The 24,709-nt window shown below is 38.7% G+C and overlaps 2 protein-coding genes across 2 annotated transcripts in view; one reads left to right on the plus strand and one right to left on the minus strand.

Annotated features, from left to right (window-relative positions):
- The window catches only part of LOC101853906 (translocon-associated protein subunit alpha), an 18,590-nt gene extending 8,249 nt beyond the window's left edge, over positions 1-10,341 (plus strand). Inside the window, exons 7-9 of the mRNA XM_005091237.2 lie at positions 1,114-1,192; positions 5,999-6,098; positions 9,595-10,341. Coding sequence (XP_005091294.1) covers positions 1,114-1,192; positions 5,999-6,098; positions 9,595-9,674 — 259 coding nt within the window. The 3' untranslated portion in view covers positions 9,675-10,341. The remainder of the gene's footprint in view (positions 1-1,113; positions 1,193-5,998; positions 6,099-9,594) is intronic.
- A 2,462-nt stretch (positions 10,342-12,803) lies between these two features.
- LOC101854141 (trafficking protein particle complex subunit 2-like protein) lies at positions 12,804-23,128 on the minus strand. The gene is made up of 5 exons (XM_005091238.3): positions 23,049-23,128; positions 20,087-20,259; positions 16,854-16,941; positions 15,939-16,018; positions 12,804-14,066 (listed from the first exon to the last, which is right to left on the minus strand). Exons 1-5 carry the CDS (start codon positions 23,079-23,081, stop codon positions 14,024-14,026), a joined length of 417 nt encoding a protein of 138 aa, XP_005091295.1. The 5' UTR covers positions 23,082-23,128; the 3' UTR covers positions 12,804-14,023.
- Positions 23,129-24,709: the final 1,581 nt, after the last annotated feature.

Consider the following 24,709-nt stretch of genomic DNA (forward strand, 5'->3'; position numbering starts at 1 on the left):
TTGAAGACTACGTTAGAGGTCAAAAACTGAACTTTGAAGCAAATTTTTAGTATATTTAGAATTTTGATAACTACTATAAGAGCTCTCGGCAAAGCACGCGTTGGTGCAGGCCTTGTGTGGAATCGGGATCCGTCATGCCTTGTTATTGAACTAAAGTGTTCGCGTTTCATTGGATGGGGTGACTGTATTTATATCTACATCTATATTTTAGCTTTCTGTTCAAGATTGGCAGAATTTCAGTGTCACTGCATCTTGCCCTCCCTCAGTTCTTACACCTCTCACACTGAATAGATCTACTTGAGCCATTCAAGTTATTACTATTACTCTACTTTGAGTTTGAGCAATAGTTTTCGTCTTCACGTTTATTATATGAATCATGACACCCAGACTGGTTATTGACAGTCGATATTCTGGTTCTAGGTATTTTCTCAGGCTCAAAGCAGGATTCCTTTTTTATATAGGGCCTATAGTTTATGTAGGCTAATATGATGAGGGGGAAATATAAATACATGTAAGTAAGAACAGACTGAAATGCCAAAGTCACTCAAGATCCCAGTGCCACACTGACATGTCGACTGGATATAATGTACCTACATGTTTGTGTGTATATGTGTTCACGAACATATACATATATATTATATCTGATATAAATGGAGCATGCGCTGCCATTATGTAACACGCCCCTGGAAAATGGAGGGCGCGTCCCGTCCCCCCCCGGGAAATTTGAGAAGCTGGGTAGCAGTCACCCAGTATTTTAATCATCTGTTGTTTGAATGAAGACTACTACAAAATGTACATTTGCATTCATTTTAAGACATTTTGACTTTTTATCATTGATGATGGCCTTTTTGGGGGATCATTCTTGATGCGCAGCAGCCTGATTTTTCTCTCAAATTGGGGTCTTGAAAAAATTTCCAAGATTTGGTGGGGACCCTGTATTAAGTCCTTTGCTTTTAATCAGTTAAAAAGTGGTCCTTTGGACCCTCCCCTTAAAAATTCCCCTGTGCAAGACATAATTTTTTTCTGTCTCCCTTGTGATTCTTTTTTTTTAGACAGGTTCACTCATGATACTGCTGGACATGACATATTTATGTCTTAACTTTTTTGTTTCAGATTTTTCCTGTACGTGTTCCTGGCTGCCATTATCATTTTACTTCTTGTTGGCGCTCAGCAGTTGGTTGCTAGCTTTGGTGTAAGTATTCCTGTCCTATTTCAGCATTCAAGAGTTTATGGGTGATGTTCTGTAGGTTTTTCAACTTGTGGAGAGCTTTGCTTGTGCAGTATTATTATGTAGGGTCTAATCTTACTTTTTCATGCTCAAAATGTATATCTGTATCAAAGTATAGTCTTTGGGTTATCACAATTCCTCAGAATGTGGCTTACTGTTGACTTATTGAATAACACAGGTTATATAGATTTTATGCCACTGTTTCATGAGGGACCTTGTCTCATTCTCTTGTACTATCCCAGGATATATCTGTTTGACATATGTCAGAAATGGGTTGGGTTTTTTTCTTGTAATCAGCATGGTTATAAGAAATGCAAGGAAACAGCGGGTGATGCATTGCTGTATGCTACTACCCTCCTGAGGGCTTGCTAGAGAAACTTTGGAGTGCTAGAGCATGACTTGGACTATGTTTCAAGTTGTGTGTAGAACACTCTGTACATACACCGAGAAAAGAGATAGCCGATGCTTGTATATTACAGACCTGCCAACCACTCCATGGCCAAAAATAATTTTTCTCTAAAAATCGGGGAGATGCTCTAGAACTCGAGAAGATTGATATTGTGTTACTAACCTGTTGTGGCAAATGTGTGTGTGCCGGGAAAGGTACCGGTTAATGCATTTACCCAAACTGTAGTACACGGCAATAAAAGATCAATTTTTACCAAATTTGAGTTCCATTAAAAAGGGGGCTCTAGCTTTATTGGAGTTCTTGGTAGGTTTGACATACTGTATTCAGCTCACTATTGAAAACAACAACACTGTTTTACATTCTGTATTTGTTTTCATTTTCAAGTGCTGTGACAATGTTGCCATGTTCATTTGTGTAAGATTATAATACAAATGCTGTGAGTCGGGATAAACAGTCCACACACTATTGCGCCGTGAAGGGTTTTGGGGGTTTTTTTTAGTTAGAAAGTATGCCTTGTATTCTACATTTCAAGACTGGCTTTGACTTATCATTCCCATTTGCTGTAATCTTCTGACACCTTGAACTGTTTTTTAAGTTGTGCATGCAACATAATTTAGAGCTATTCAACTAATAAGCCAGAAGCATTTAAACAGGGAGTTTGTCACCTGTGAATGGTTTTCATTAGAGTGCAGTCCAGATATTTTTACCTGTTCCGGTGGCATCTTGACTTCTTTTTGACATTCAAAGTAACAATTCAGAGCCTTTTAGACACTTTCATCTTTGAATAGTTACTCTCTTTGGGCAAAAAGCCCTCATCCAAACCGCAGAGTAATTGAAATGGGGCTTTGATTTGTTTCTTGTTTTGTTTTGATTGTGGGTGTTTTTGTTGTTTTTGCCCTCCCCCAACTGAGATTTTCCTTTACGAAAGAGGGATGCTGAATGACATCTATTTCATCTTGCAAGGAAACAGCGGGTGATGCATTGCTGTATGCTTCTACCCTCCTGAGGGCTTGCTAGAGAAACTTCGGAGTGCTAGAGCATGACTTGGACTATGTTTCAAGTTGTGTGTAGAACACTCTGTACATGGAGAGGAAAAAAGGGTTACTCATAGGGGGCGGGGAGGGGTCTGTCCACTTTTATTAAGCCGGGGTAGAGCGGTTTCAAAATTTTACAACTAGCATTAAGGTTTTGCATGGAACATTCAACCTTTTTTTAAAATAAAAAGTGCAGTCGAACCTGTCCAAAATTAACACACACACACACACACCCCTTTTTTATTTTTTATTTTATTTGGGGGGGGGGGGGTGAAAAAAGTCTGAGACAATTGTCCTTATATTTCTGAAAGAAACGCTAGTGGGAGGGGGACTATCCTGTGAGCTTTCATATATAAAAGACTTCGTTTTCAAATAACATTAGATGTACCACCATCTGAAGCGTCTGTGGTGTGGCGTGTTTTTATGGTTGCTTTTTAAATTGTTAATGGCGGTTTGTTTGTTGTTTGATTGGTTGTTTTTTTTATGTTCAAATAAGACCTGCCTTTGATTTAAAATGTGGGAACTATTATTCGTTACCCATGCAAGGAAACAGCGGGTGATGCATTGCTGTATGTTTCTACCCTCCTGAGGGCTTGCTAGAGCATGACTTGGACTATGTTTCAAGTTGTGTGTAGAACACTTTGTACATGGATAGAGAAAAAAAATTTTACTCTTTGGGGACAGGGAGGGGTCTTTCCACTTGTAATAAACCAGGGTGGAGTGGTTTCAAAATTTTGCAGTTAACATTAAGGTTTGGCATGAAAAATGCAATCTCTTTTGAAATAACAAAGTACAGTCGAACCTGTCCAAGATTACCGCCCATGTTGATGAAAAAAATGGTCTGCTTAGACGACAGTGTCCTTATATTTCTAAGAGAAATGTTAGGGGGAAGTGGACAATCTTGTGATGTTTCATATAAAAGACTTCGTTTTCACATAACATTGGATGTACCTCCATCATGAAGTGTCTATAGCATGTTTTAATTGTCGTTTTTGTTAATGATGGCTTGTATGTTGGGTTTTTTAATGTTCAAATAAGACTTACCTTTGATTAAAAGTGTGGGAACTATTGTCCATTAGCCATGCAAGGAAACAGCGGGTGATGCATTGCTGTATGCTTCTACCCTCCTGAGGGCTTGCTAAAGAAACTTCGGAGTGCTAGAGCATGACTTGGACTATGTTTCAAGTTGTGTGTAGAACACTCTGTACATGGAGAGAGTAAAAAACAAACAGTTTACCCTTTGGGGGCGGGGAGGGGTCTGTCCACTTTTAATAAGCCAGGGTAGAATTGTTTCAAAATTTTTCAGCTAGCATTTGACACTTTGCGGTCATCTTGTGATATTTCATATAAAAGACTTCATTTTCACATAACATTGGTTGTACCACCATCATGAAGTCTATGGCATTTTGTAATAGTAGTTTTTGTTATTGGATGTTTGTATGTTGTTTGTTTGTGTAGGTACCACAAACTGAAATTTCAAAGTCCTCTGATTTCATAGTTAACTACACTACCTTATAGAATTTATCATTCTGAGCATTTTGATACCAAATTTATACATATAGCTTCATTTTTAACAAAGTTATGAACATCTGAAGTGGCAGAAAAATGTTAGTTTTTTAATTGCGAAATGTCTACACTTTGAGATGTCACAACATTCTTAAATTTGAACGGACATTCACAAAAACTTGTAGACACACACCTATGAACATAGAAAACAAGCTCAATTTTTTTCAGGGCTATCAAATAACCAGAAGATGGAAATTTATAGACGTAAACATGGCTTTTTGACCAAAACGGCAAGAAATACAAGGGGAGATTAAAATCCCCACTCACGACCGCCGGCTTATCGGCTGCGCGCTGAAGGGAAGAAGAGAGACTTTATACGAAAAGGGGCGATGGTGCCCTGCTTGCAAGCCGACGGGGAGCGTCCGGTGTTTATTTGCGTATAATGGCTGTGTTATTCTTGAAGAGGAATGAATGGGCTTTCTGCCGGTATATTTTCGTAGTCAGTCCGATCACTGGTTCCATAAAAAAAACAACACCGAAAGTTTTCACACGCAAATCTCTTCTATTAATTCTCAAAGAACAGTCTTTAGAAATATATCACCGGAAAGAGCGTCTTCTTATCTTGAAATATCGACGAATCAGATTGCAGTATTTAATACCATACGCTCCCCGTTCCTGTTCAACCGAGGTCACTCGAAAAATCAATAGACGAAACGCGCTGCCGCGACAGTGAAAACCTCGATAGTGTTGTCTTTTTTCCCGCAAGATTTTGCTTTCAAAAGAATCGTTGATCAAATAAATATTACCACTAAAAAGTGGAAAAGCTCCTCTTTCTTCTGATATATCAAGTGTCTGTGTGTATGCATGATCACACAGTGTTTTAGGAGGGTAAAAATGTGGGTTTTGGTCTCTGTGACAGTGCGCCACGGGGGCGCACGGCCAGTTTGCGGTACCTAGTTTGTGTTGTTTTTTTGTTTATGTTCAAATTAAGACCTGCCTTTGATTAAAAATGTGGGAACTATTATTCGTTAGCCATGCAAGGAAACAGCGGGTGATGCATTGCTGTATGCTTCTACCCTCCTGAGGGCTTGCAAAAGAAACTTTGGAGTGCTAGAGCATGACTTGGACTATGTTTCAAGTTGTGTGTAGAACACTCTGTACATGGAGAGAGAGGGGGGAAAAGTTTACTCTTTGAGGGCGGGGAGGGGTCTGTCCGCTTTTAATAAGCCAGGGTAGAGTGGTTTCAAAATTTTAGTTAGCATTAAGGTTTTGCATGGAACATTCAATCTCTTTTTAAATAACAAAGTACAGTCCAACCTGTCGAAGATTACCGCCCATGTTGAAAAAAATCTGCTTGGACAACAGTGTCCTTATATTTCTAAAAGAAGCGCTAGTTGGAGGGGGACTATCATGTGAGCTTTCATATAAAAGACTTCGTTTTTACTAAACATTGGATGTACCACCATCATGAATCGTCAGTGGCACGTTTTAATTGTAGTTTTTGTTATTGGTGGTTTGTATGTTGTTGTTGTTTTGTTTTTTGTTAATGTTCAAATAAGACCTGCCTTTGATTAAAAGTGTGGGAACCATTGAATTCGTTATCCATGCAAGGAAACAGCGGGTGATGCATTGCTGTATGCTCTACCCTCCTGAGGGCTTGCAAAAGAAACTTCGGAGTGCTAGAGCATGACTTGGACTATGTTTCAAGTTGTGTGTAGAACACTCTGTACATATGCAGAGAAAAGAGAGATAGCTGATGCTTGTTTAATTCAGCTTACCCCATGATCCCTTTGTCATATCAATTCTGTCTTTATTTAACAGCGAAAACGTCTTTCGAAGCCCCGCCAGCCGGTTGAAATGGGAACACAAAATTCTGATGTGGACTATGACTGGTTGCCAAAGGAGACTCTTCAGGGTCTTAGTAAGTTTTTTTGAATTATTATACTTCAGTCGTTTAGTTTATGTGGGTTTTGGTTGGGGGGGGGGGGGGGTTGAAATATGGCGCTGTGTAGTACAGTGGAATCCTGTTTTAACGAGAGGGTGGGAACTGGTACGAAATGTCCGTTATAGCAGGTTTCTCTTTATGAGGGATCCAGTAAGAATTTAAAAGGAAATAATAAAGTATGAGTTTGGTGTTCTGTTGCTGTTTTTTATTATCTCCCCTGATGATGGTTTTGTTCAACATGAAATCTAGGTCTTTCTTGATCAAAAATTGAATCAGGTTTCTTTCTCTAGCGTTAAAACGATGTTGACAGCTCGGCTTTGGTGATCAGAAAGAAAGTTCTCAAGGCTGACTTGCCCGCTGTATTTTCTCCCACCCCACCACACCCTGTGGTGCGTTCCCGCATCTGCTTGCGCACATCACACATTCGCTCCATCCATCACAGCACTGTGACCTCTCCATCCCCGCATCAGAGAAGTGAGAGGCATGATAGGCCTAGATAATCTAGACTAGGCTGGCCTATCACAATGCGTTCTGCTTCTCTACTACAGCTCTTCTGCGCATGCAACACCCTCCCCACTCATTCGCTCCGGCTTTCATCGTTGGCACACATGGGCTCTCCCATTCTTTATTTTGCTTGATCACCAAGTGTCTCAGCTGGCGAGATTTTACATATGTAGAAATGACCTATACGCTGTGCATGGCAACAGGAATATTCCGCTATAACCGACTCGCGCGTTTATCTGATTGAGCTATAGCAGTATTTTATTTACAAAGATGAAGAAGGGGGGGAAAATAGACTTCTCGTTATTTCAGAACTCGTTATAAGTGGACTCCACTGTACCAACGTGTACTGGGCCTGGTTGAAAACACATGTATTTTTTAGAAAGGAATATTGATCGAACCAGACTATTTCAATGGGTTGATTTACATTTTTTCACTAACTTTGTTTTCCTTAACTCACTTCAGGCGGTTCACACAACAGTTGCGTTACCCCCGCCGCGACGCTCGCGACGGGTCTCACAAGCCCTGCGTGACCAACTTTGGAATTTTTTTTCCGCTCTACAAATCACGCACGGATCGCGAGACCCGCCTCGTACCCTTGTTTGGCCAAGCCTGAACTACTTAGACTTCGTTTCATATCTCTGGGGCCGGTAGTTTTTAAGTTATTGAAGGTGAAGGACAGTGACCCCCAACTGGGGTTGAACAGACCGGAACTCGCGCTTTGTTTTTTCTATGCAGCTGATAGTAATCCGACAATCGCGTTGTAGTAACGGTCGAAGACGTCGCATGAACAAGAATCACATAATTTCACCGTTTTCTATACTTCTGTACGTTTTACTAGTTCTAGTATCTCAGAATAGGATGTGTCTAATAGTTAGGATCCTGGATATGTACCCGAACACGGCCCGAGTCGTAGTTCTAGGGCTAGATCTAGCACTAGTACCAGTGTTGTTTTTCGCGCAACGAGATCACAACGTCGTGCTGTACATCTGTCTCATGTAATTCAGTGTATGGGTCTGAATCAATGCACAGACCAACTTTTATATTTTCGCCAAACACTCGCACATGGATACAAATCAAACCAGAACACTTTGAACTTTTATTTTTGTTGTTGTAGTGAATTTCATTCTACTTGTCACGTCTGGAAATTTTTCGGAAAATCAAATTCATGCCAATTTTTTAAAAATCATAGAAATTAAAGTATTAGACTTAGACAATTATAGTTTTTTTGTATTAGATTAAGCTTGAATGTTACTTTACTGTGTCAAAAAATAATTACAATAGGGTAATTCTGAGAGTTGTGGTGATTTATTGAAATACCCCCAAAAACGCCAGTCTTCAACGCTTGTGACTGGTGAAAGGGCCCAGTCGCAAGTGAAAGAGTATGGAATGTAGAGAGTTGGGTGATTCGGTTCTGTTGCTACTGTTTTGTTTTTGTTTTTATTCTCAAGATGCATCTCATATGTTGCAAAGGAGGTTCAAGATTAGTAAAAACATGTTTTAGTTTATTAACCAGAGCTTCCAGTCTTCCGCAAATGGAAAAATTTTGTGAACATTCGTGTTAAAAAAAATATATAAAATTATTTTTTAAAATGCGAAATAAAAAATTTCCGTAATTACTGATAGTCAACAAAATAGCCAACCCATATCGGAAGTGCTCTTTTATTTGCAAGTGTAGACGGTTCTTTTACGGGGTCTTTTACTTTCACTTTCTTAACTTTCTAAAGCACAAACAGCACCAGCACTGTAAACAAGAGGAAGACATAACGATTGTGGTTCAATAGATATTTGGGCCTGCCACGAAAAGAAAACTCTGAAGAGAGCTTGATTTTTTCATCAGACTTGTTTATTTGTACATATTGTTGTGGATTTAAGTTGAATATAAACTGTCAAGCTGTTTAGATCTAGATTCTAGCTGTTATACTATTACTGTTAGATATAAATCTATAATAAGGATTCTACACATTAGATCTAGAATCTAGATCTATATATATATATATATATATATATATATAATATAATATAATATGGTGCAAACCAACACATGCAGAAAAAAGGTTGAACATTAACTGTCAAGTTTTATAGATCTAGCTGTTACACTAACTGTTGTGGATGTACAGTATCAGTACAAGGGAGAAAGCATGGCTTTGAATTTATATGGATTAACACTACAGAAAATTGTGTATGCAAGGTATGTTTTTTCTTCTCTTATTTTCTTGTAAAATTTAGGCTTGAATAGCCAAAAATGACACTCTGTGGGCGTCCCCCTTCTACCCCCTGCCAGGGCGCTGCCCTGCACCCGAAAACCTCGAACAATGATATCAGCTGCTGGAAGCTCTGATTAACTGTAAACAAAGACATTAATTGCTGTTCGTCTATTATTTTTTTCTCTTTTCCTCAAGAGATTAGCATTTTAGCATTAAGTTTGGAAACTGTTGTTTGTTTTGCCATGCAAGGAAACAGCGGGTGATGCATTGCTGTATGCTTCTACCCTCCTGAGGGCTTGCAAGAGAAACTTTGGAGTGCTAGAGCATGACTTGGACTATGTTTCAAGTTGTGTGTAGAACACTCTGTACATGAGATTGTAGGAGAAAAGCCATTGATCGTTTTATGAAATGTTTGAAAGATAACAATTTTTTACTGAGAAAGAATAGTGGACATAAAAGAGTTGACGAGGGTCTGCAATTATGTGTGCCCTTCAAGCCAGTTATTCTGTGAATTCACAAATGATGTACTTGGTAATGTTGCACTCAAAATACTTTTTTTGATAGCGCTGATATATCAGGCTCTTATGTGAGTAGTGGTCTGGGTTTTTGTTGGGACTGTATTGTGTGCATTGATCAGCTGTGGATGAACTTGGCTGTTGATGTAGATTTTTTTTTTCTTCACCAACAGTCGGTTTCCTTGAGCGATCAAATTTGACATTTCAAGACGTCTTTGAATATATCTGTTTCTTTTGTTTTCCCCACAGACAAGTCTCCCCGCAGATCACCGAAGCAATCACCAAGACAAAGGCGTAACCTCCGATCGACAGGGTCTGGAGAGGATTGAATGAATGTTGTTGTGCTCTAGTTTATTATAAATATTTGCCTCTTGTCTTTTCTGTCAGAGTCATCACTATTTATCATCGAGTCTATACTTTGTATAGCAACACAAATTTTTCTTTAAAATGCAAATGCAGGATTAATGCATGTTTATAAGAGAAGTATTTGTTTTCTCATTTGGTCTCAAACATTGTCCTAGTGAGTGAGGTTGCTGGTCATTGGCAACTTTATACTGAAAATTGTAAGATATTTCTATATTCTACTGTCCTTTATACGTGTTGCTGCGATTTCTTTATCAATGAGGTGTTTTAATGTTTGTTACTTTTAGTGTTTTCTTTCAGAGCTGGGTGTTGGGCTGTGTCTGTGGCATCTGTGTGAGGCTGTGTGTGGATGGTTGAGCATAGACAGGGTTTTTGAAAGTGTACGGCTTGAGATATTATTGCATTGTCATTTCGTAGCATTTATTTTGGTTTTTCAGCAGAAACATGGCATTGCTCAGCAAAATTGGAGATGAGTTCTTGTATGCAAAGCACAATTTGTTGAGGAAGCATACTCGTGTATAATGTTCATTCCAGTTTGTTATGAGTGATTGGTTGATTGTGTGATAACATCGAACTTGCACTTTTTGTTTTCATTGAAGAATGAAAGGAATAAAATTTGTGGATATATGTTTAGATCAGTCTTTTTATCTTTTTTCTGAGTGCTTAGGCTACCTGCCCGTGTTTTCAAATTTTGTCCAAGTATTTGTTCCCTTATGTGTATTTTTCATTTAACTCATTACACCCTAAGGGCCTGGATGGGAAATCCATTCCTAAATCCTAAGCAAGGGGAAAGAACCCACCTCCCGTGAATACAAGCGTTTAAAAAACATGTTTTAAAAATGATAAATTCCAAAAACTGGAAAAAAAATTAAAAGAAAAATTAATGTGGTTTCAGAAAATATACCCGATATGCGCAAACTGTTGTTCAATCGGGGTGTTTGACCTGTCACCCTCACTCTCAACCTCGTGGCCGGGCCCTAGATCTAAATTCTAGATTTTCTTTGCATGATCAATCTGAATCGCCCCAAACTCTTGCTACGTTTTCATCAAAATCTGAGTCATCTGATTTGTCATATATATATATGCTTGTTTTTGCTGAAATCCAGCGTTATTTCCTTTTTCGAACTCAATTGTGTCGCTTTTCAACAAGTAGAGACCCCTTCAAAGTGTCGGTTACGCGATCGCACTTCGGTCGGCTCTAATACTAAAACTGCTGGCCTGAAAAATTTCGTTTCGGTGTCTGGCGAAAGAAGGTACTTTTTGCAATAACTGCAAATCAAAATCTCGGCCCCGGAGTTTCACTAAGGCGAGACTTATTTTCTAAAGACCCTAGGTCGGTGAGTGCGGTCCCGGGCGAGTTAGGGTGTAATGTGTTTACTTAACTCTTACATCCCTGTTAGATCTTTCAGTTTAGTCATGTCAGCTGGTTGTTCTCTGAGCCTTGTGGTAGTTGACACAGGTGCTGTTTGTCTTGCCACACCAGAGGGTACCAGTAAGTTTTATTTCTTTGTTTTCAGTATGGCAACAGGCGCCTGTGGTGTAAAGGAAGGGCTTTTTAATCTTTATAAAAGGGCCTACAGTTCTGATTCCCATGTGGGGAACAATTTTTTAATGGTACGTCTTTTTCCTGGGATGTTCCCGTTCCAAGTATGTTCGTGATTCTGACATTTCATTGCAGTGTGGAAGTCCAGTTGGATTGTCCCAGATGCTTATGCTTACAAATTGGTCTGTTCCAGCTTCAAAAAGGGGCAAGATTTGTTTTCCGTCGTTGATCCCAGCAATTCTAAATTTTACAACGGCCCTTTTGGGATTGTTTAAAAGTTGCTTTAAATTAATTTATACATCAAATTTTTAGTAGAGGTGTTGACCACAATCAGGCTGTGCGGTGTACTGTTGCGAATAGAACCAACCTTTTATTTGCGCGCTCATATGACCTTATGCAGTTGCAAGCGCTGTAAAACTCGTACTAAAACAAATAGCCTAAAATAAAAAGGAGGTCTTGTGGTCTAGAGGTTACAGTGTTTGCCTCTCATTCAAGGAGTCCCGGTTCGAAACCTGACGGCAACGCGGAAAATGTTCTCCTTTCCAACTCTGTAACCATCATCATGTTCTGTGGTCTGCTTTCCTCTCCCCTTTCTGTCCCTTTGCCCCCTCCTCTGGGCTCCAGACTCTTTCTGCAGCCTTTCGACATCTACTCCTTACTGCTGTCTTTCAGACACACCTCTGGTACTGGTAGGTAAGATCGAACACATAGCATTGTGACTGGCCAGTCCAGTGATTATTGAGGTGGGAAAGAGATGCATAACGTGAGCCACTCCCAATGTGATGCGTCATAGCCCTAGCCAAAAAGACAGTAAAAGTAAAAGAGGAGAGAAGAGTGTGTAGTGTGATTTTTCTGTTGATGTTGTTTTGAGAAAATCGAAGGTAAAGTTTTTGCCCCTTGTTCAGTTTCTCTAAAAGATGAGAGTTTTTTCTAAAACCACACAAATATATATACGCACTAATGAAACCAAATTCTATAGGTAGGGCAATTCCCACTTTTGGTGTAGGTCAAGATTTCTGGAAACCCGAAAACTGGGTTAGCCTGCTTGTCCAAGCGACCAATTCCACTTTGCATAAAATTTCAACAGCAGGAACTTGGCTGTTGTGAGATTTTTTTCTGGAACTAGTAAAAGTCCTGCTTTGGCCATGTTCTACTGTAATAATAGTGTAAGTTAGTGCTCTCTTATCATCATTTCTAGATGCAATGTTCTTATTACATGAAGGGCCGCCCATCGTTATATACGAATTTGGCAGAATCAATCAATACGATTTTTAAAATTCCATTTTATGAAAATACGATAATAATAATAATAACACCCCTGATTACAATTTTTAACAAATATTTATTTTTGCATCTTGCTTGGTAACCTTGTTTTGTTCTAGATCTATGTCACACCCTTTGTTGATACAGAAAAGCAAGCCTTAGACCAAAAACTGTATCCTTTGGGGGTTGACCATAGCTACACCCCCTTAAGATGCCACTTTGAAAAATGGTGCTTCTCAATTCACTAAAATAACAAAAAATGGAAGGAGTCAAAGAGAAAAATTCCGCCACTAGTTTACAGATTGATTTATTGTTATTTATTGATAAATGTACACAAATTGGAATGCAGCACCATAAGAACATTACCCCATGATGCTCATTCGTAACATACAATATATCACTGAGAACAATTTTTTGTACAAACTAAATGTCACAATCCCTTATCCCTTATCTATTGCACAAAATAGGTCGTGAATTGATTTCACATTACACAAGTTGTCAAAAGTGTGAACATACATATATCATGTACACAACACATGATGTGAAATTCTTTTCAAAAGAATTTGGACCACTCACTTAACATACCATTATTTCTTACTTTTCCAGCATACAGACTCATAAATCAAACATACACATAAATGAAATACAATAATTTTGCTTTCACACCACATACATTTCCGCAGTCCATTGTATGCAGTACGGTAGTAATATTCTGCATACTGTAGATAAATTTATAATTTTGATGTAGTCTTTGTCTTTGACACATTCAATTTAGCAGCAAAGAGAAGGAAATGGTTTTAGTTTGGGGCCTACTGGTCCTTTACCTCTGTACTCTCACCCTGATGATCAGGCCAGATGTCCCTTCTGTTACTGATAACAAATGCTCACATTCTGTACTCTCACCCTGATGATCAGGCCAGATGTCCCTTCTGTTACTGATAACAAATGCTCACATTATTCATCTTTCGTATAAACAAACTCTCCTAATTCAACAAACTTAAAGGTCAGGCCTGATGTCTTCATAGTTTCACTATGTCCATATGGGGCCAACTGAATGTAGAATCCCTTGCCTTTCGCATAGGCCTCTATGTCATTTTCGAAATCTCCTTAAAAGTTATTATTTATACAGACCAGAGCCGTTAATGAATTAATCCCTGCCTGCCAAGGTTATTCACCAACTGTGCATGCACCCAGACTCTTATAAATAATCAAATCAGACACATTCATACAAAAGACAAACTTTGGGTTAACAAACTGTAGACAATTCCCCCCTCCACCCCCCCCAAGTCCCAAATGACTTTATAGCCTCAACGACTGCATTCAATCCAGGCATCAAATGCAAAATAAGAAGCTGGGACAGTGATCCTTTACACTGGTCTACGACAAAACATAAATTTCAAGTGTACATTGTTGTCAGAAACCAAGTGCAGGCTCAACCTTCCAACAGGTTCATATCACTTGCCTGAGTTGACCACATCTCACGTCCTTTCTCACTTGTCCACCGCACGTCTAGTCTTGTTGCAGCATGGCCAGCACCACGTTCTCAAACCCTCTGCACAAAAGAAATAGCACGTATAAAAAAAAATTATTCACATCTAACATACATTTTCATTGACGCCATTAGTAGTAGCCTACATGAAACAGCTTTTCCTAACCAATAAAAAATATATGTAAAAGTAAAAGAGCGGAAATCGCTTTTAATTTAGAGTCTGAGGACAGGAATAGTGAGACTGCTGATACGTTGATAAATTGTAATACATGTAACCAATTACTGTTGAAATTATCTAAGATGGCCACCTATTGTCAAAGAGAAAAACGTTTGTCTTAGACAGGCAGACATCTTTCAGTGTCATTATAAAATAGAAAAAATGCAAGAGGGGGGAAGTACCCGTTTGTAACGGTGATTGTCTTGGACAAGCTGCAACTGGAGAAGCTTTGACTGTACATGATGTAATTGAAAAATTACAGATTCTGAACGTGTAAGTTTCAGATCTCATTATACTTTTCCTTGACTAAAGACTACTTGTAATTACAGTAAAACTTCCTTACAACATCTTGCTGATACAATACACTTCAACATTACATGAGCAGCGGCAAGGTTGATTCCACACCATGGAGAAGAAAACTATGACCAGAAAACTTTAAAACACCACATCACAACTTTTCTCTTTTTATCTCAATAAATTCTCTTTGCTGACGGAGGAGCTGTATTACATAATTACAACCAGATGAAACATTAACTCGCCGGAGACTGGGGATTTTTCGCGTCTACAAGCACTGGAGACTGGCGTTTTTGGGGGTATTTCAACATTTCAAACAACACCCTTCCCAAAGACAAACAACCACCATTTTTACACCACATAACAGATCTAAACATGCCCAGTAGAACTACACATAAAACAGAAAGGCAATATCTTTTATATTTTTTAGAAATTATTTTTTGAAAAATGTGCTTATTAAATTTGCTGCTCTTCAAAATTTTTTGACGCACATGTAATGTCTAGTGTAAAAAAAAAAATTGTTTTAAACCCCAAAAATAAAAAACCTTGTGTATTTTTTGTTGTGTTTTATGTCAAAAACTGAATAAAAAGTTCAAACTCATGAAGAGGCAGGTAGGCTATATGGTAATCCTTATGTATTAGCTGTCTAATCCACTTCTGTGTGAAAAAAACAGGTCTCCAGACAAAGCGGAATTAACATTCTCCATCAGAATCAGAGCTTTGATGCTCATTTACATTGAAACCTGGATCCCCATGGTCTAAAATATCATCAGAATTTTCTGAACTGTCAAAGTCGTCAAACACTTGATAAATGTATGCTTTTTGTGCCGCCAAAAGGTTGATTGGCGGGTGCTCTGGTGTGGTGGTTTGCTCCCTCTTTCCTATCAAACATCTTTTGTCCTCATCTCTCCTTCTTCTTTTTTGCGCTTGTTACTCTCTTGTAACACCAAATGTTCAGCAATTATGACCTTATTGTGTTGCAAGTGCTGCAAAACTCTTACTAAAACTAAATATGCTGCCATTGTACTGACAAAGTGTTGCGAGAACAGACACTAGTTCAGAAATATGAATAAAATAGGGCCTCAATGTGACTAACTTTCCTTTCAGCTCAATAACTCAAAAAGTTTCCAGCCAATTCACGTGAAACTTCGCATGAAACGAAAGAAAGGTCGCCTGCACAGTAAGAATGGTTCACACAGCGTTTGCAAGCATACTTTACCAAGGAAAAAACGCGAAACTTGTGCCCGCTGGGGGAGCGTGAACCACCTCTTCGGAATATATTGCTGCTCGCAAATGCTGCGTGAAATGTCTCCAGTGAGCTAATTCAGCTGTCAATTCAAAAATAGGAAGATTTCAGGCAACAGAGGCAAGCAACAAAATAAAAAGAGAATTTCTTGACCATGAGTTTCAGAAAATATTCTTACCTTGAGGTGATATTTTCCCCAGGTTTGTAAAACGGGTTACACAACATGTCCACATAGGCATTGTGAAGCTTTTTAAACATCTGTGAAAAGAAAATGGCTTCATCGTAAAAATGAGATTACATAAGATTCACAATGGAAATACTGAAAAGTTTTTGAAAACAAGTATTACATATCACACAGTAGCAACACAAGTTGCATGAATAATGACACATTGTTTATTACCTCAAGTAATTATGGATAGTTAGTTTATCACCTCGGGTAACAATGGATTGTCAGTAGAAGTAATAGAAATTCTACTTCTACTGACAGATCCATAGTCACCAGAAGAGATAAAACAATTTCATCATTCCAAAATGTATCAACTCATTATAGTACCTATCTACCTGATTCTTTCTTGGAGTCTTTGAGGGGTTTTTTAAAAGTCAAGCTGTATGTATGCCTACCTGGTATACCATGACCCTATTTTGTGAGTTATAGTTATAATGAGAAAGATATAAAACAAAGTATAAACAGTCTATATAATCTACAATCCAAAGTCAGATTTTTCGGGTCATTTTGAATATAAAATCAATATGACCCGTGTTCTTGAATGGAGATAACATGTACATGCCTTCATAAGTAAGAAAAATCATTAATATGATTTTGCATACAAGGGGAGACAAACAAACTCATATTACCTGAATGAGAGAGTACAGTAATGATTTTAAAATACACCAAAGACACCAACAAGTAGACAAGACCTGACCTGCATTATCTATGCCTCTGTTTAACCCTCACTAATCCCTCAGTTGAAAAGAAAAAATTGTCCAATTAGCAGAATCGTGTCAGATTCTTAGTTTCATTATTTTGACAGCACCTGATTTTCCTGCAAAGACACATATATTTAAACAAGTGGCAATCAGGTAAAAAGCTCACCGTTCGAATTTCATTGTCTCTCAGAGATGCATTCGTTGAGTCGACTACAATGACAAATTTAACTTTCGTATTGGTCACATATCCATATCTATGTAAAATTTTAAGGAAAATGTATGCAGAAAACATAATCTTTTTAAATCAAACGAAAGAACAATGAATATATGTCAAATACTGATTATCTACACTACATCACTCCACCAAGGTGAAGGTGAATTTTCACATGCAAAAAAAAAGAAGAAAAGTAGACAACAAGAGCAGAATTAACACCAGTTTAACCCAAACCCATCCACAAATTTTAACACCAATGATTTTTTTTTTATTGGTTAAGTATTCCTCAAAATCTTTTATCGTTAAAAAAATGCACATTTCTTGTAATTCGTCCCTTTGCCTCACTGTTATTGAGATTCTAAAAAAATTAATAAGATATATATATATATATATATATATATATATATATATATATATATATATATATATATATATATATATATATATATATATATATATACACAGTCGAACCTGCCCTGACGGCCACCTCTATAAGACGGCCACCTGTACAAACGGCCATTTTCCATTTCCCCCCTTGCGTTTTTTCTATATAATTTAACTGTGTAAAACGGGCACCTGTTTAACGCGGCCGCGGCCACCTTATTTTAACACAACCCCTATCATACTAAGCAAAAATACCTGTCTTAGGCGGTCGCCTTAGAGACTCCATTACGTTTTGTCATAAATTGTGCATTGGCCCCTGGCGTTGTCGGCGAGCCGTCATAATTCAATCACCTGTCGTTGTTGTTAGGTAGTCCCTCCAACCATCATGTTGCGTAGGCCCCTCCCACTGTTGACCAATAGCTACCAAATTACAGCTGCTGGTGAGGTAAGTGTGTGATCCCTCATAACCCATAAGCCCCGCCCAGAACTCATACACAAATCGTAAGTGAGATGAGTGGTCACTGTTTACCCGGCCCAGTCTGTAATAAAGTAACAAAGGACGTCAACATGAACTTGTTACAGAAACGTCCCTCGTTCTCCGAGTGGTGGCGACCCATGCGTCTGTTTTAACATGGCACTCGGTCTTCCTTGTCTGATACATTTCATTTTATTGTCACCCTTGTGCAAAAATCAGCGACAAAATAAAAATTACAAACGAAATACAAACCAACAACAACCCCAAGAAGGACAACAACAATGGGGTTACTTTCGATTGGGGCCTCAGATGGGAATGGTTTGTTTTCTTTATCTTGATCAGTCCTGCCTAAGACGGCCACCTGTCTTATACGGCCACTTTTCTCCTTGACAATGGGTGGCCGTCTTACACAGGTTTGATATATATATATCTATATATATATATCTATATATATCTATATATATATATATATATATACAGAGCTGTTAAAGTACTTTTTAAAAAGTACTTAAGTACAAATTTAAGTACAATCTAAAAAATATACAGAGCTGTTAAAGTACTTTTTAAAAAGTACTTAAGTACAAATTTAAGTACAATCTAAAAAATGTACTTGAGTACAGTAAAAGTACTTTCCTATAAAATGTACTTGAGTACAAGTACTTTTTAAAAAAGTACTTATGAGTACATTTTGAGTACTTTCTGCTAATATGCTAAAACACTTCAGCGCTTATGCAAAACATCATATTTTATAACTTATCCAGTATATTTGACAAATTAGGCTATTTATTACTAAAAATGTAAACAGTATACAAAGGATTTGAATATACAATGTACGCACTAAACGGTGGAAATGGTCCGTGAAGTTGAACAAAAAACAACCCAAACGAACAGACGCAACTAGTGGGTAAGTGATATTATGAATAGAACTTGTTTGAGCAAGACAATGTGATCAAATGTAAGTCAGTCCTAGAGGTCGGAAAGTTCTACAGAAAGAGTATCCAAATTGAAAAATGTAGATACAAAGTTGCTCTTAAGAAAACATAAAATTGATGAAAATGGCCCGCTTAGAAATGGACAAGTGCATTGAATTCTTCATTAACAAATCCTCAAGGAATCAATGTAGCCTTAAGCAAAAACCACCCAAAAAAAGTTTAAAAGAAATTTAGGCAGCCTAAAAATTGTTAGATACACATTGAGAACACAGTTTCAGTTTCAATTGATTATAGTGGTCTGACAGATTTTGGTCACATTGTGTAGTCCACGGCGCCAACGGCAAACCAAAATACAATGTACATGTAGTTTCCTAGAGTCTAATTAGTGTAGTGTAACCAAAGATTCTCTACTGCAGTAGTCTCCGCCTAAGATCCCAGTGCTCGGAAGCAAGGAAAATAATGGGATCTTAGTCAACGAAGCCAAGGAAGAATCTACAGTGACCCATGAACTGACGTGACCCCTGGGTGGATTTATGACATATGGCAAGCAAAGAGTGGTCAACCTTGATTACCAATCACAGTGGCATGAGGCATGCCATAAATAATATTATATATACACACTCATTAGCCTATCGTGAGTCTTGAGATCTTTATCTACGTTTATCCAGTTGCCCCTCCCCTTTACCTGTCCAACAATTTTAGCTTTCCATCTCTGATTGAGTTCCCCCCCCCCCCCCCCCAACCTCCTTTGTCATTACGCACCATTACGATGTGACCACACTAATTAAAATTCAGGTTGTCTCGCAAATTCGGGAAAAACTGCTTTCAATGGTCAGGGAAGAGTTCACAGTTTGATGTGATCCCGACTGGAGCGAACTTGTAGGCCCTACCCACCCAGGGACTGATGTAAGTTTAGGTGGTGAGGTCAGATGCGAGTGCGATGTTTGGGGAAAAGAAACGCATCGGTCAGTTCACACCTTGGTGTGATCTCGTCTGGAGCAAACACTGTACTGTTTCAAGGAGTTTTACAACGCTTGTGATCACATTCACGATAATGGCTGATCTTTGAGGCGACGGGCCGTTCTTTGATCTCAACTTTTAACTCTTGGCGGTTGATCGGGTTTTTGCTCCGTAAATTATGATCAGAAATGCCTGCACTTACCCTTTCATTAAGCTACCAAAGTACTCAAAATGTACTTAAATAGTACTCAAAAGTACTTTTATAAAAAGTATCGGAGTACAGTAAAAGTACTACCGAAAATTGTAACGTAAGTACAAGTACCGGAGTACTTGTACTCCGTTACTACCGTTACTACTATATATATACACCAAAAGAACTTTGAAGATGAGCACAAAACCCATTTCTACATTCGTGAACTTTCTGAAAAGGATACACTTTATAGTCCTCTGTGGGGTAGAGAAGTCCAAGATACAATTCTCTCAGATCATTTGCATTTTTGCCCACAGAACTGATCTTTTCCTCCACCACGTCCAGGGATGTGTGCACAGTGTAAAAAAACTTGAGTTCATTGTCTGTCGGAATTGTCTTGATAAACAGAGGATAATTCTGAAATAGAGACAATATATGTGTCACAATGGGGTGGAATCAGGCGCTCGTCAATTTTTTGGCATATGGAGCTATTGGTATCATCTAAAGCCTGTCCATTAGCCTTGCTTTCGCTGAAAACAATACCCATTTATCTTGAATGCAAGTCGAGATATTTGCGATTGAAGGAGGTGGGGTTGCCTGGTTTCAGAGGTAAAATTAGAGAGAAAGTGGCCGCCAAAGTTTAGTTATTTACTTGACTTTAGAGTCTGCAGAAACTGAAAATTTACATCTTTTATGCATTTAATCAACATTTCTCAGTAAAATCCACACTGAAATGTGTTTTTAAAGGGCATGAAAGGTATTGAGCCAAAAAACAAAAATGTTATAAAAATTCCCAAACCTGCTGAAAAAAGCCAGTTTATTCACTTTCATTATTTTGACGAGCGCCTGATTTCACCACGCCGCCTCACATATTCTAACAATCTGAATTATGTAATAACCATATGAGAATGTTTTAAAAAGTAGACCCTAAATATGCAATATGCACACACACATCTTTTATGAACATTGAGCAAAAAAGAAAAATGCAAAAACCTTGAATTGAATTGAAGTAAGAGCTGTATTTTCGCAACATGCCCACATTAAGCACATTAACACTTTCCCTACCACGAGCCACATTTTGCGCTCGCGGACCTGGCCTCACTGGACCGAGAGCCGTAATATACGGCTCGAGGGGCTCGCTATCTATTCCAATGAAAAGACACGAAATTCTCGGCCGATCCACGTTTTCAAAATAATAGAATAGACTTCCTGTTAGCAGATACGAAAGAAAATATAGCACTGAGAGATGATTTTCAGTCATTTCAGTGCTTTTTTTGCCCTCTTCGACACGTAAATATAAGAAAAAAGTACTCCCCTGACTTCAGTATGTTTCATCATACTTTCACTTCTATATTAGGTACACATACAGAACTTTCAGCATTTCCCAGTATCAGAGAAGTGAGAGGCATGGTAGGTCTTGATAATCTAAACTAGGCTTACGCTGGCCTATCACTCGATGCGTTTTGCTTGTCTACGCATGCCACATCCTCCCTATTCAGTCGCTCCGGCCTTCATTGTTGACACACCTGGGCTCTCCCATTCTTTGTTTCGCTAGATCACCAACAAGTTTCTCAACATGCGAGGTTTTTACATTATGTATAATTGGCCTCTATGCACTCTGCACAGCAGCAGCAATATTCTGTTATAACCGACTCGTAAGTTTATCTGATTGCGCTATAGCAGTATTTTATTTACAAAGGTAAAGAAGAGAAAAAAAACAGGGTTTTAGAATAGTGGCTTTATAACAGACTTCTCGTTATTTCAGGACTCATTATAAGTGGTCTTCATAGTATAATATTCCTCGCATAAGCATGTGTAAAAAATAAGTACAAGTAGGCCTACTCTTCCACAACCCCACAACCCCCCAAAATGTACGTGAACTAGAGCATCTATTATTAATCGGCAAATGTTACCCCCCCCCCTTTTGGGAGGACTTCCGTAACGAGCCATCACTATGAGACAGAGTAGAATAGAGGGTTAGGGGTTTAGGGGTTGGGGTAGATCTAGAGGTAGGGTTTGGGTTAGGGTTAGATCTAAGTCTCTTCTTTATTGGGTTTGTTGGGGTGGTCACTCGTTACGAAAGTCCTTACCCGCTTTTATTGATATCTGGTAAATGTGTTCCCTCATTCAGAAAGCCCAGGGGAATCATCACAAGACAGTCGTTGCAATGGAACCAACAGGAAGCACGAGGCAGGGGTAGGCCACGGGAAACATGGAGGAGATGTGTGGAAAAGGACATGAGAGAGATGAAACGAGCTTGGAACGAGCTTGGAAGGATGGCTCAGGACAAATAAATGGAAGGAGCTTGTGTGGCCTATACCCTGCCAGGGGTGGAAGGCATTGATGATGATGATAATGAAATGTGCCCCCCCCCCCCCTTTTATTTGGAACCTCAGAGTACACTATTAACACTTTGGTTTCGTTCACCCACATTAGAACAATAACAGGCCTAACGCGAGTATGTTTACCACCCCAAGCTATAATTGAACAGCTCTCTTCACTTACGCTGCCTGAACCACTGGTTGTCACGACAACACTGCCAGTTGTTCTGTCATTTACAATGCTAGGTCTTTGCCTCTACTAAAACTACGCATAATTATAAAACCCTTAAAGCTTGCTCAGAGGACATTGTCATGGTAAGTGCCAGCCCTCTGCCAAACTCCTCTCATTTCAAGTGAGGGCCATACGCATAGCCACTTCATATCATTGGCCTTCTCCAGTTTTGGTCCCACAAGTACTGGGGATGTCAATAATACTGACTTTTAATTCCAATATCAATGTTTTATTTTATCCGAAAGAGAGCGAGAGATGCGCTGCTATTTTTCAGTACAAAATGAGGAGTAATGCTCCACTTGTTTTTAACAAGAGGGGTTTCAGAGGGGATTGATCCCCTGACCATATAAAAAATAGAAATCTAGGCCTAATTGTTCTTATTGAGAGGTCTGGAGGAGAAGAGAGAGTGGGAAGTGGGAATGAGAGGAGAGGGAGGAATGGCAATGGTCCATGGAGAAAGCCAGGTCAGGAGGAGAGAGATGGGGGCGGAAGGAGAGATAGATATCTAATCTAGATTCTAGATCTAGAGTGAGAGACAGACTGACAGACAAAGAGAGAACGTGATGACTGCAAATGACTGGAGGCGAACATGGACTGAGCTAGATCTATACTTTAATGCTGACAACTAAATAATAAATATTATTGTGACAAACCTCTTTTGCTATGACAGCAACACAGGCAGCCATCTTGTTTCCTTGTGGAAAGTTCCCGTCGTAGTTTTCTTATTTCGCTTTCTTAAATTCTTAACGTCATTATAATTTTGTTTTCACTTGTTTCAGAGCATAAATTTTAAGGTAAGATAAAGGCCTTGACCATTTTGCCATTACTGAAATATTAGACAGTGAAAGAGGCTGAAGCAGGCAGGACAACTTGTTTTGAGAACGTGAACAGGTGGGTGAAGGAAAGACGAGGAATTCAATAATAGGCCTTCAGTATAAATGTGTAGGTTCTTCGAAAGTGAAAGCATCAAAGCAATACACAGAGTGAATGGATGATGGACCAGGACTGATAATTTTCAATTAGAGGTTTTGCACTTGATTATAATTATAATAAGGATGATGAAGTGAAAACACTCTTTTTTTTCCAATATCAAGGTTCTTTACAATATTTGGCTATACTATATATATCCCATAGACGGTTGGGCTAATGCCCTTCACATACACACGTCCCTACTTTTTCTAAATAATCTAAACATCGTAGGCCTATATGAAGGAAAGTTCAGAGCACAGGGTTAGGAAGAAAAGATTTGTTCGGAGTCTTCTTCTTTTTCTTTATGTTCCCCTGCTAGAGATCTCAAGAGTAATCGACTGCTGGTTCTTCAACTTGCAGCACAACTGATTTTTATATATATGTGACCATTTTTTCATTTTTATCCTACTTTATCCTACTTAGTAGGGCCCCTTGCCTTCAGGCAGCCACATTCCAATTTCAAATATTAAAGAACTCTGTTCTTTAACCGACTAGAGTATTTTCAGGTTTGGCAGGAACTTTTAATTTTGCTCAGAAGGCGGCCGAAGCCTACTCCAATTGATTTTAGGACCACCATGGAATCTTAATGTTAGCAAACTGCACACAGGACCTCCGAGATCTTTCTCCCTAATCCGAAAGGGAAGGTGATAGATCTTACCGACCCTAAAAACAGGGGTGTGGCTGAAAGATAGCGGTAAGAAGGAGCTATGAGAAGCAGTAGAAAGAGAAAGGACGTACCCCACATGAGGGTGGAGATGAAAGTAGGATTACAGAACTTGACTAGAGAACATGAAAGGAGGTGAAAGGAGAAAATTTTAGAGAAAAAAATGTTTCTGTCACTGTCACGGTTTCAACCCAAGACCTATTGAATGAGGGGCGAACATCATACCTCTAGACTATGAGATTGAGAGCCCCTGTCTCTGACTGAATTTCTACACAAAAGAAAAGCTGAATGCAACATGGTGGTATTGTAGAAAAGAGACAAAGTCATAAAGTTCCAATTTGCTTTAAATTTACTTTTAATCCTATATATACCATACATGTATTGGTGAATGTGACGCACAATTACTACACACAGTATGCACAGTTCACGGAGAAAGATACTGTTGCGTAGAACATCCACCTTAGAAGGAATTTTAATTTAGAGATCTCGCATTAGTAACAGTCAAAACCTTTTCTATTCAGTAGTCTCAAGGGAAGAACATTACTTAAGTCAGATCTTCTGTACAACCTCAGAATAAATATTTCACTTCAAGATATATACAAAATAGGTCCAATATCAATGAATATATGTATGGAATGAAGCTTTTAATTTGGATTGTTGTTTTAGGATGAGTCCTCTATC

This window comes from Aplysia californica, unplaced genomic scaffold (assembly GCF_000002075.1).
Source record: "Aplysia californica isolate F4 #8 unplaced genomic scaffold, AplCal3.0 scaffold00027, whole genome shotgun sequence".
Classification (NCBI taxonomy): Eukaryota; Metazoa; Mollusca; class Gastropoda; order Aplysiida; family Aplysiidae; genus Aplysia; species Aplysia californica.